This window comes from Leucoraja erinacea, chromosome 15, assembly GCF_028641065.1.
Source record: "Leucoraja erinacea ecotype New England chromosome 15, Leri_hhj_1, whole genome shotgun sequence".
NCBI classification, from domain to species: Eukaryota; Metazoa; Chordata; class Chondrichthyes; order Rajiformes; family Rajidae; genus Leucoraja; species Leucoraja erinaceus.
Window position 1 is genome coordinate 18196854 of NC_073391.1, and position 12862 is coordinate 18209715.

The 12862-nt window shown below is 42.3% G+C and overlaps 1 protein-coding gene across 1 annotated transcript; it reads right to left on the reverse strand.

Moving 5' to 3' along the window:
* Window positions 1–1311: 1311 nt before the first annotated feature.
* LOC129704002 (deleted in malignant brain tumors 1 protein-like) lies at window positions 1312–6895 on the reverse strand. The gene is made up of 5 exons (XM_055646792.1): window positions 6820–6895; window positions 6475–6492; window positions 4230–4377; window positions 3003–3211; window positions 1312–1480 (listed from the first exon to the last, which is right to left on the reverse strand). Exons 1-5 carry the CDS (start codon window positions 6887–6889, stop codon window positions 1329–1331), a joined length of 597 nt encoding a protein of 198 aa, XP_055502767.1. The 5' UTR covers window positions 6890–6895; the 3' UTR covers window positions 1312–1328.
* Window positions 6896–12862: the final 5967 nt, after the last annotated feature.

A 12862-nucleotide genomic window follows, 5' to 3' on the forward strand; every position in this document is an offset into this window, starting at 1 on the left:
GGAGGAGACAGCAGGGGAGCTGAGGAAGGGGAGGAGACAGCAAGGACTAACAGAATTGGGAGAAGTCGATGTTCATGCCCCCGGGGTGCAGACTCCCCAAACGGAATATGAGGTGCTGTTCCTCCAATTTCCGGTGCTGCTCGCTGTGGCCATGGAGGAGACCCAGGACAGAGAGGTCGGAGGCGGAGTGGGAGGGGGAGTTGAAGTGCTGAGCCACCGGGAGGTCAGCTAGGTTATTGCGGACCGAGCGGAGGTGTTCGGCGAAACGATCGCCCAACCTCCGCTTGGTCTCACCGATATAGCTCTGCTGACATCTAGAGCAGCGGACGCAATAGATGAGGTTGGAAGAGATGCAGGTAAACCTCTGTCGCACCTGGAACGATTGCTTGGGTCCCTGAACGGAGTTGAGGGGGGAGGTAAAGGGACAAGTGTTGCATCTCCTGCGGCCGCAAGGGAAAGTGCCCGGGGAGGGGGTGGACCGAGAGGGAAGGGAAGAATTGACAAGGGAGTTATGGAGGGAGCGGTCTTTGCGGAAGGCAGATATGGGGGGAGATGGGAAGATGTGGCTAGTAGTGGGGTCACGTTGGAGGTGGCGAAACTGACGGAGGATTATTTTTTGTATGTGATGGCGGGTGGGGTGAAAGGTGAGGACTAGGGGGACTCGGCCCTTGTTGCGAGTGCGGGGATGGGGAGAGAGAGCAGTGTTGCGGGGTATGGAAGAGACCCTGGTGCGAGCCTCATTTATGGTGGAGGAGGGGAACCCCCGTTCCCTGAATAGTGAGGACATTTCAGATGTCCTGGTGTGGAACGCCTCATCCGTGGAGCAGATGCGGCGTAGACGGAGGAATTGGGAGTAGGGGATGGAGTCCTTACAGGAAGCAGGGTGGGAAGAAGTGTAGTCCAGATATATTCAGGACCTTCAGCCCTTCCAGCCAGCACCGCCATCCACTATAAGTAACCCGTGCCTGCCTACTCCCCATACCCCTTGATTCCGCTAGTCCCAAGAGCTCTATCTAACTCATCCAGTGAATTGGCCTCCACTGCCAGGGTGAAAGGAAATAGGGAGCTCCAGGCTGTTTTGCTTAACACTTTCAAACTGAAAAATGCTAAAAGGTACTATAAAAGATGTTTGACAATATACTAAGAAACATGAATCAATATGGTTTCATGAAGGGGAGCTACAGTGGTACATATGCTCCAACACAAATTCTTCTGAACGCAGTTTCATGAATGTATTCAGGTCATTTGAATCAATCAGAAATTGTTAATTGACAGCAAATCTCTTGACACTACTAATAACATGAATTAAAAGATGACAACTTATTGACTTACTGAAAGTCAGAAAACCGCAGCTGTACTACTTGTGTGCTGTTCACTCTTATGTACCAAATGCAGTCTGCATTATGTGGATAGGGGTGTGGATAACCAGGACTGAAAAGAGATCCAAAGGCATCGCCAAGATAACCTCCACACAAATGACCTATGACCAATAATGAAAAGGATAAGTCTACGTAAGACATTATGTAGTATAAATGAACATTTTGTGTCTTTCCCTCAAAATGTCCTTCCTTTCATTATTCAGTACAATTACTCTTGCAATAAGTTTCTAAAGCTACCAGTCAACATGTCATTCTGTTGATCTTCCTAAATCTTGACAATGATTGTCCATGCCCCAGTTCCTGGTCCCAATTAATCTTTATTTTCCCTCCCTGATTGCTGCAGTGAATCCTAACACTCTTTGGGCACAAAGTGCTGGAGTAACTCAGCAGATCAGGCAGCGTCTCAGGAGAACATGGATGGGTGACACTTTCAGTCAATAGTCAATTTAATTGTCATTTGGACCCCTGGATGTCCAAACGAAATGCCGTTTCTGCAGCCATACATTACAAACAAATAGACCATAGACACAACATAATTTACATTTTACATAAACATCTATCACATTGCTGTGATGGAAGGCCAAAAAAAAAACTTCTCTCCACTGCACTCTCCCCCCCCCCCCCCCCCCCCCCCCCCGATGTCAGAGTCAAAGTCAAAGCCCCGGCTGGCGATGGCGATGGTCCCGCGGCCATTAAAGCGACGCCGGGTGATGCAAGGTCGCACACCGGGTCTTGATGTTGGAGCCCCCGGCGTGCGCTCGCAGAGTCCCGCGGACATTCCAAGCCGCGCGGGGCAGTGATGTAGGCCCCGCTCCAGGAGCTCTTCGACCCCGCAACTCGGGCGGGAGAAGTCGCCGTTGCAGGAGCCCTGAAAAACGGTCTCCCTCCAGGGACCCGCGGGCTCCCGGTGCCGCCGTCCGCAGACCCGCAGTTGCAGCCTCCGCATCAGCAGCAGCGCTCCACCACCGCTCCTCCCGCTCTGGACTCGGCCAGCTACGCGACGGTGAGGTGAGTCGGGACCAGAGTCTCCCGCTTCTACTGTTGGAGGCCGCTCCTCGTTGCCGCCCCCCACGACAACTGAGACCCGACAAGAAAAGGTCGGGTCTCCCATGCAGGGAGAGATTTAAAAGTTACCCCTTCCCTCCCACCCCACCCCCACCCACGCCCCCCACACCCCCCAACATAAAATAACAAAAACTACATAGAAACATAGACAAAAAATAATAAAAACGCGGACAGGCTGCAGAGGCCGCTGCTGACCAGAGTCGCGCCGCCTACCGGAGAGGTCAGGACCGTTCCTCAGACTTTAACACCTCTTCCTGTGCAATGCCAGAGTGAAGCTGATTCAATAGAATATAACTTAGGGAAATTCCTATTTTAAAATCACACCTACTGCTTGGATAGGATAAACCTACTGTATCATCCATTCATGTGATCAAACTACATCTTCTTGAAGTACAATATTGGTACTCAGAAGATTGTCATTTGCAATTACAATTTTTATCATTAATTTTCTTGACGTTAATTGATAAATTGTTTTAAGACAAGTTAAATGGTGAACATATCTAAATTTCCTAATTTCCCTAGCATGCAATTTTGAACAATATATTTCACAAAATTCACCGTTATTGATGGGAAGTGATTGGTATCTTGCGATGAAGCCACGGCTGGTTATGCTGGAATCTGACCGAAAATAAATTGTCATACTGTTGGACGACGATATCAAAGCTTCACTTGGATTTGAGCAAAGTCTTGCAAGCAAAGTAGAATCTGTTGAAGGGCCATCATATATTGCAACGTAATCAAACGGGCAATTTTGACCCATTTCAAGACTGTCAAGAGAATAAGTAGTTTGAACATTTATTATATAATAATTAGCTTTTATTCATTAATTATCTTAAATTCAGACAATCATGAATGTATCTACTTTTTAAACACCATATCTATCTATGTATCTAAGAGTCTCTTAAAACCACTATCATATCTCCTTCCACCACCACCCCCTGACATCATGTTCCAGACACCCACTACTCTCTGTAAAACCTTGCCCTGCCCATCCCTTTTAAACCTTCTCCCATTGACCTTAAACCTCTCGTGTTTGACATTTCCACCCAAGGTAGAAGGTTCTGACTGTCTACCCTATCTATGCCTTTCATAATTTTAAATACAGTACATCTGTCAGATCTGCCATTGTACAGTTGTAACAGTTATCTCACAACTGCGCAAAGCATTGGTGAGGCCACAGCTGGAATATTGTATGCAATTCTGGTCACCTGACAATTGAAAAGATATCATTTGGCTGGAAAGACTTACACAGATGGAGAGCTCAAGTTAAAAGGAAAGAGTGGATAGGCTGGAGTTTGTCTCTGGAGTGGAGGAGGCTGAGGGTGATTGTAAGGGCCTGTCCCACTACCCAATTTTTTCAGCGACTTGCCGGCACCCTTCGTAGTCGCAGCAGGTCGCTGAAAATTTTCAACATGTTGAAAATCCAGCGGTGACCAGAAAAAGGTACGACTCTTTGGGCGACTACTCACGACCATACAGGCGCCACCCCTCGAGGTAGGTACAACTACAAAGTTTAAAAGATATATGGACAAGTAGATGGAAAGGAAAGATTTAGAGGCATAAGGGCCAAAAGTCCATAAATGAGACCAGTTCAGGCAGATATCTTGGTGGTTTGGATAAGATAGGCCTAAAGGCCTGCTTCCATATTGTATAACGACACGACTCTACCTTGACTCTAATTAGAATCAATCTACAAACGATAATTAATTGGCAGCGTACACTATTACATTGGTGCCATGACACTGTTTGGTATCATAAAATGAACGTTTATTAATCTTCACTTACTCAAAGTCAGTAAATTGCAGATCAATTATTTGGTGGCTTTCCACTCTTATGTGCCAAATGCAGCTTGCAGAATTTGGATAGGAGTCTGGATAATATGGACTGCTAACAATTCCATTAGCACCATCAAGATAACCTCCACACGATCCACCTAGGAACAATAAGGAAATGGAGAAATCAAGGTGCGACAAGGTGCTGACCTGCAGAGTGTTTCCAGCATGTTCTGTATTTATTTCAGAATTTCAGCAGCTGCAGTTTTTTTTAAGTTCAGAGGAACATTGACCATAATAACATTGAACCACAGAGAGAGTGAGAGAGGTTGAGATGGAGAGAGAGTTTGCCAATACAAGAATCAGCAAGAGATAACCATCTTCAACGTTTACTCCATCCAGGAGTGTGATGAAATTCCAAATAAAGTGTTCACTACTGGAATATTAGATATATTAATGACTAGAAGACTCTAAAGAGTTGATAAAGAAAATACAAGGGAACATTTGACTTGAATGAAGTGCATTAGACTTGAGAAACCAAACTCAACTGGCCTTGTGTGGAAGAAATGTCACCATTCCAAGAAAACAAATTAATTTTCCATCTTTTATACCTTAGGAACAGATGATTTGTTCATTTATAAACTTGCTATTTTTGAGAGTCTGCTAGGTGCAACTGGCACCTGTACTTTCTGCACAACATGGCTGCAAAACACATTTAGACCATCCTGGAATTAGTAAGATATTATTAAAATGCAAAATCATTGCATTCTATCTTTGCGGCTCATTTGCGTTTGACAGGTGAGTTACTAATCATTGCCCCAACAGTACTTCAGTGTCTGGATGGTAACTGCTTAAAGTTCTTGTCTAAAATATGCAAAATTACAATAGTTATGAACACCCTCGTACTTACCTTTAGTTTGTGAATGATCCTGCTGCAGGAAGTATCTGAAGTATATGAAGGAGAGTGACCTTTCAAGCAGCTAAATCTACCTTCCTATTAAATCAATGGGCTAAGGTGATTAAGTCACTTTGGTTCAACGTTCCCTAGAGCCATTGAGGTAGATCTAGAGTGGACTAAGGCAGCATTTACTGATATTAAAAGTCTTAAATTGACTTCCACTTAAGATCCATGATCCTAGACAAAGAGGTTTGAGGCTACTAAGATCCTAAATCCATTACACCACCCAAGATTAAACTTCTACCACAGCCTTTCCTCCCACTTTAGGAATATTGGTCTGGAATATAGGGCAAATTCACACCAAGGGAAATATATGCATCGGACTCAGAACTGGAGCTGTGATAAATGATGGAAGCACATCATTATTGGCAAAATCCTGCTCGGTTCCAAAAGCTCTATGTCCTTTCAAAAACATGTCCTCCGCCACTGGGAAAATATTAGAAGTGAGCACACTCACAATCAAGATGTTAATGACCAACCTTTTACAGGTATGAACTTCAAATGTGTTTCTCTATCAGTTGACCCTGCAGTAGAGGGAAAGTATCTCCTTGTATAGAAGTGTCATTCTGAAGTATATGTTGCATTTTGTATGGGTATTGTTCTACCACACGCACCGGATTTTCAAATGGCATTGCCTGAATACAACATCTGCACTGAAGTGTATACTAGAGCAACAATTCCCCTGACATATCTAGATAATATTTAGGAATATATTCAGGAAAACCAGCCCCCTGGGAATTGATGGCAATGAAGTTATAGCTTGAATTATTGGATTGGATGAATTATTCTCCTCATCCCACAACATCACGGAACACCCAGATGGAGTCTCATTCTCTTGTATTTGTTAGCCAACGCACTCAGCAGAAACTGACATCAATTAACAAGGTTTCCACCAAAAAGAGACAATGCCAAAAAAAAGATATACAAGAAGCCAGAACTAAAATGCCAATGGCCAAATGTTAACTGATGGAACAGATAATGTACATGAACAAAAAAACTTCCAATCAGAAGCACAGGGACTGAATTCAATTGTTTGATCAAAGACATTGCTTAATCGCCTTAATTTGCGTATTCCAACCCTTTCATTCCACATGCCAGTGTCAAAAACATGAGTTCATAAGTTAATTGTTTTTAAATTCATAGGTGCTAGGAGCTGAATTAGGCCATTCAGCCCATCTACACCATTCAACCATGGTTGATCTATTTTTCCCTCTCAACCCCATTCTCCTGCCTTCACCCCATAACCCCTAACACCCTTACTAATCAAAAATGAGCTTTAAATTAGGAACATTTTCATTACCTGGTGTTACAGTGAATTCTGTGGATAATTGAAAAAAGAATTGTTAGTAAAACTATTTCAACATGCTTTCAAACATCCATTTTATCCTTATCAATGTGTAAGGCAAGCCAACATTTCATTGATGTAAATTATCGAACATCAAATTTGTCATGCACTCAAATTGGTCAGATTGATTTTATTTCCGCTTTTCTCTCTCAACACAACGATGAGACTAATGACACACTTTATTTACTATTAAAGATGTTCAATTAACCTAATTGAATGAAATTAAACATCCTTACATCAATTACCAGTATCACGTTTGAACAGAGAGACAATGCATTAACAATGAATGACCTGACTTACCATGGCTCTGGGTATAGAAGGTAAAGGTGATGAGAACGACATGTAAAAGCATTCCTGCTTTCGATGCCATTTCCTCATGTGGTAAAAGACACTGGGAAGCAGCTTTCATTTATACTCAAACTGACAAAATGGGAGTGTCAGAAGATCCCATTAAATTAAGTAATATAATTTGTTATATCTAATGAACATATTGTATGAATTACACTATCTGTTAATATCAAACATCGGCTTGGAATTCTCACAACTGTTATTTTATTGTATTTTTTGATGTTATCGACATTGGACATTGATCACAAGGTTTGGTTTTATTATCTGTGAACAAAACCATCTTGCAATTTTTTTTTATAGCAGTTAGCTTTCAGTTTTACATAAACGGTTAAAAAAAAGGGCCCAAAACATGCAATCTGTACATTTTCTCTGATCAAATCATGAAATCTGCTTTATTAATTGGTTTTATTTTTACACTATTTATGTACCGTACTTTTCTATTGACTGAGAGTCAGGTAAAATTGATCTGTATAGGTATTAAAATGATTTATAAAAATGTGCATCAAAATGTCATCGTAATTCCATGCCACATGTACCATCACAATCAAGGTCATTTGACCAAACACTGTGCGCTCATCCACGCACAGTACAAAATCTAGTTCATTAAATAACCAGTGGAAAACAGGTTCGTAAAGAGGTATTACAGAAATATATTCTGTATATATATATACTATTTACAAATAATGAATAATGAGTTCAAGTGCACTGTCAAAGTTAGAATATTCACCAGGAAATGTGTCCACCAGAACTTTAACAAAGTTTCAAATTATGTTTTTCCAAAATTAAACCAGTTAATTTGGAGTTTCCAGAAGAACTTGAATTTGATCCTTTGGGAACATGGCTAAACCCGGTAAAAATAGGGCAAAATAAACACACTAATGTGGCTCTTCGGCTTTAATTCTGAAAAAAAACAACAGTTAAGGTATAAAGAGGTTTATGAGTAACTTTGTTTGAAAATGTCCCCAAGTGATTAATGTGTAAGAAAGAACTGCAGATGCTGATTTAAACCAAAGATAGGCGGAAAAAGCTGGAGTGACTCAGGGGGCAGGCAGCATCTCTGGAGCGAAGGAATGGGTGACGTTTTCCATTGTACATTCGGTCCACTGGCTGAAACATCTACTTTCCCAGCAGCAAGCCTTTTGCACTGACTAACCCAGATGGTCTCCCATCCAAGTACTGAGCAGGACTGAGTTTAATCAACTTGATACTCATGGGAACCATGGTGAGCACAAAAGGTTCATTTCTCCAAATAATGACGTCGCCTTATCCCCTTTGTGTATTTTTTCCTCCTCTTTCTCTTAATGAAGACTCTGGTGAGGCCGGATACCTATGGAGATTGCCACACGCATTCTAATAATGATGAAGAATTGTTGATTCAGGGAATATGCAGATTGAATTAGACTCTAGCACTGGTGGAAGCGGTCAAAGTGCAAATCTTAGGGAGGACAAAAATGAGGGGAAACGGGTTGAAAATGTTGACGAAAAGACAAACCTCAGCAAGCAAAATTTGAAGTTGGGGTTGCATCTGTGGCCTGAGAATGATGCATTTGTCAAACGTTCTAATGGTGCAAGAATGGAGCAAGACAAGGAAACTCTGGGTGCCGGTGAAATGGTTGACTGGTTAACTCATTGAAGGTATCCCATTTAAGTTATGGGATACAGGCCATTGAAACTGGTAAAAAAGATTGAGGAAAGCCGCATTGATCACACTGAGAGTGGACAATGTGCTAAACTTGGTAAATTGAAGTTACTTTGGTAATATCGGTAGGAAGTACATCAATTTATTAATAGCCTAAATTCTAAACAGAGTGGAAATACAAGACCCAAACTTTTAATCTGTAAGTATTAAGGTATCTCATCCACTCATAGAAAAAAATGCTAATTGGTTACTGCATTCTACAGTGCTTGCCTATTAGTTTCCAGAAACCAGGAACATGGAAGGGAACGGACATTTAGTTTTTATTTTACTTTTAGAGATACAGCATGGCAACAGAGGCTCTTTGGCCCACCAAGTCCATGCTGACCAGCGATCACCCATATTCTCGTTCTATCCTCCTAGGGAGAATTTACAGAAGCCAATTAACCTGCACACCTTTACAATGTGGGACAAAACCGGAGCACCAGACAAAACCCACAGGGTCACAGGGAGAACGTACAAACTCTGTATAGACAGCATCCGGAGTTAGGATCGAACCCATATCTCTGGCGCTGAAAGGCAGCAACTCTACTGTTGCGCTACTGAAGGAGTTAAAATCAAAAACATAAGCTGGACATATCTGGTACCATGTGCGCTCATTGACTGTTGTGCAGTAGCAGATATTGGGCATTAGAGTAACCTGCCATTACGAGGTAGCAATTGGATCATTGCCTTTAAACCAAGTTCCAACAGGGGTCCAACTAAAACTGTCTTTGAATCAATGATTTCCATGGGATCTCTGTCCCCACTTTCTATCTCCGTTTATACATCGTCCCCATTTGGCGCCTCTACCCATAATCCTAATTCTGGCTCTTCTCAATTCCTACTCTAGCCTCTCCTCTCACAACTATAATCCCTGTTCCTTCAGCTGATTGCAGCCTGTGTCCGTTTCCCAAACGACACACCCCATCTCTGTCTCCCTCAAAGTCATTACCTTTGCATCACCCCCACCCCCCTGCTGTCCATTTAAGCCTGTGTTGTCATTCAATACGTTCATGACTGCGGAAAGCTTTGGTAATGAGGTAGATACAAGGAACTGCAAATGCTGGTTTCCAAAAAAAGTGCAGGAGTAACTCAGTGGGTCAAAAGTATCTCTGGAGAACGTGTTTATTCGGCCGAGATCTTTCCAAATCTGAAACATTGTCAATCCAAGTTATCTAGACCCACCTGACCCACTGAGTGCATAGAAACATAGAAACATAGAAATTAGGTGCAGGAGTAGGCCATTCGGCCCTTCGAGCCTGCACCGCCATTCAATATGATCATGGCTGATCATCCAACTCAGTATCCCGTACCTGCCTTCTCTCCATACCCTCCGATCCCCTTGGCCACAAGGGCCACATCTAACTCCCTCTTAAATATAGCCAATTAACTGGCCTCAACTACCCTCTGTGGCAGAGAGTTCCAGAGATTCACCACTTCTCCTCATCTCGGTTTTAAAGGATTTCCCCCTTATCCTTAAGTTGTGACCCCTTGTCCTGGACTTCCCCAACATCGGGAACAATCCTCCTGCATCTAGCCTGTCCAACCCCTTAAGAATTTTGTAAGTTTCTATAAGATCCCCTCTCAATCTCCTAAATTCTAGAGAGTATAAACCAAGTCTATCCAGTCTTTCTTCATAAGACAGTCCTGACATCCCAGGAATCAGTCTGGTGAACCTTCTCTGCACTCCCTCCATGGCAATAATGTCCTTCCTCAGATTTGGAGACCAAAACTGTGCGCAATACTCCAGGTGTGGTCTCACCAAGACCCTGTACAACTGCAGTAGAACCTCCCTGCTCCTATACTCAAATCCTTTTGCAATGAAAGCCAACATACCATTCGCTTTCTTTACTGCCTGCTGCACCTGCATGCCTACCTTCAATGACTGGTGTACCATGACACCCAGGTCTCGCTGCATCTCCCCCTTTCCCAATCGGCCACCATTTAGATAATAGTCTGCTTTCCCGTTTTTGCCACCAAAATGGATAACCTCACATTTATCCACATTATACGGCATCTGCCAAACATTTGCCCACTCACCCAGCCTATCCAAGTCACCTTGCAGTCTCCTAGCATCCTCCTCACAGCTAACACTGCCCCCCAGCTTAGTGTCATCCGCAAACTTGGAGATATTGCCTTCAATTCCCTCATCCAGATCATTAATATATATTGTAAATAGCTGGGGTCCCAGCACTGAGCCTTGCGGTACCCCACTAGTCACTGCCTGCCATTGTGAAAAGGACCCGTTTACTCCTACTCTTTGCTTCCTGTTTGCCAGCCAGTTCCTATCCACATCAATACTGAACCCCCAATGCCGTGTGCTTTAAGTTTGTATATTAATCTCTTATGTGGGACCTTGTCGAAAGCCTTCTGGAAGTCCAGATACACCACATCCACTGGTTCTCCCCTATCCACACTACTAGTTACATCCTCGAAAAATTCTATAAGATTCGTCAGACATGATTTACCTTTCGTAAATCCATGCTGACTTTGTCCAATGATTTCACCACTTTCCAAATGTGCTGCTATCCCATCTTTAATAACTGACTCTAGCAGTTTCCCCACTACCGATGTTAGACTAACTGGTCTGTAATTCCCCTCTTATCTCTCTCCCTCCCTTCTTAAAAAGTGGGGTTACGTTTGCTACCCGCCAATCCTCTGGAACTACTCCAGAATCTAAAGAGTTTTGAAAGATTATTACTAATGCATCCACTATTTCTGGAGCTACTTCCTTAAGTACTCTGGGATGCAGCCTATCTGGCCCTGGGGATTTATCGGCCTTTAACCCATTCAATTTACCCAACACCACTTCCCGACTAACCTGGATTTCACTCAATTCCTCCAACTCCTTTGACCCGCGGGCCCCTGCTATTTCCGGCAGATTATTTATGTCTTCCTTTGTGAAGACGGAACCAAAGTAGTTATTCAATTGGTCCGCCATATCCTTGTTCCCCATGGTCAACTCACCTGTTTCTGACTGCAAGGGACCTACATTTGTTTTAACTAATCTCTTTACTCTAGCACGATGTGTCTATTTTTGTTAATGGGGTCCTGTTGGTAAATATATGCCTCAGACCTCATTAGTGTAAATTGTTCATAACTTCATCCTCATCTTTCCCACTGATATCTGGGATCAGTTTTCAACTGTGACATTTAGACTATGGTAACAGTAGCAGGAATATAAAATAAGTGTGGGATATAAACATTGCAGAGCTGGAGACGAGGGCTGAAAGATGATGTTTTGTGTAAACCGAGACCTCTAAACAAGGCAAAAGCAGAAACAATATTCTCTCTAGTGAGAGGCTGATCCGTTTTTTTGGAAGAGAAGGCATCATGATAAAAGAACCTGGGCTGCTGTAGCTCTCTTTACGTAGGAGATGTCTTTTTGTGTTTACACTTGCATAAAACAAACATATTATATGAGCGTATATTTATTGGGTATTCCAAGCATGCCTGCTTACAGATTAATAGCTCATTGTTCCCGCGTCTTCTTATCTGTTTAATTGGTTTTAAATAAAGATAAAATCCAATTTTCAAGCATGTAAGGTTATAAAAGATATAATTTACGATCAGGAGTCTTATTGAACCAATATGCAACATCTGACTGTTTCACACCACATCACAGACACGGATTTTTCTTCATGCAACACCCGGACAAAACTCCTGTCAGGAAATTAAAATACTTGTGCCCAATAAACATATTAACGCCAAATTCTTTTGCTTCTAGTTTATTTTAAATACGTAAGCATCAGATTTAATATAATGGACAAGATCATTCAGATTCAGATTAGTTTATTGTCACATGTGTTGATATGTCACCTTTCATCAGAACTGGGAAAGAAAGAAGTACATGTGTTAGTGTAGGAATGAACTGCAGATGCTGGTTTAAACCGAAGATAGACACAGAATGCTGGAATAACTCAGTGGGACAGGCAGCATCTCTGGAGAGAAGGAATGGGTGACGTTTTGGGTCAAGACCCTTTTTCGCCAAGTTACTCCAGCATTTTGTGTCTAAGAAAGTACAAAGTTAGCTTTCAATAGAATTGCAGATGTGTTGACAAAAAGGGAACATCTGACAGGGTGAGTTAAAATGGTTTAATGTGAGTATTTATCAGCATATTGTCTGTGTAAAGTATTGTCAATAGCAAGGTTATGGGACCTACCCAAAAGACAAGACTATACATGTAGAATAAGCAGATTTAAGATAACACAATATAGTAACAGAAAAGGGAAAATGATGGAAATTCCCAACATGTCGGGCAGCATCTGTAGAAAGAAGTACAGTCAAATGTTTTGGATGAGGGACTCTTCATCAGA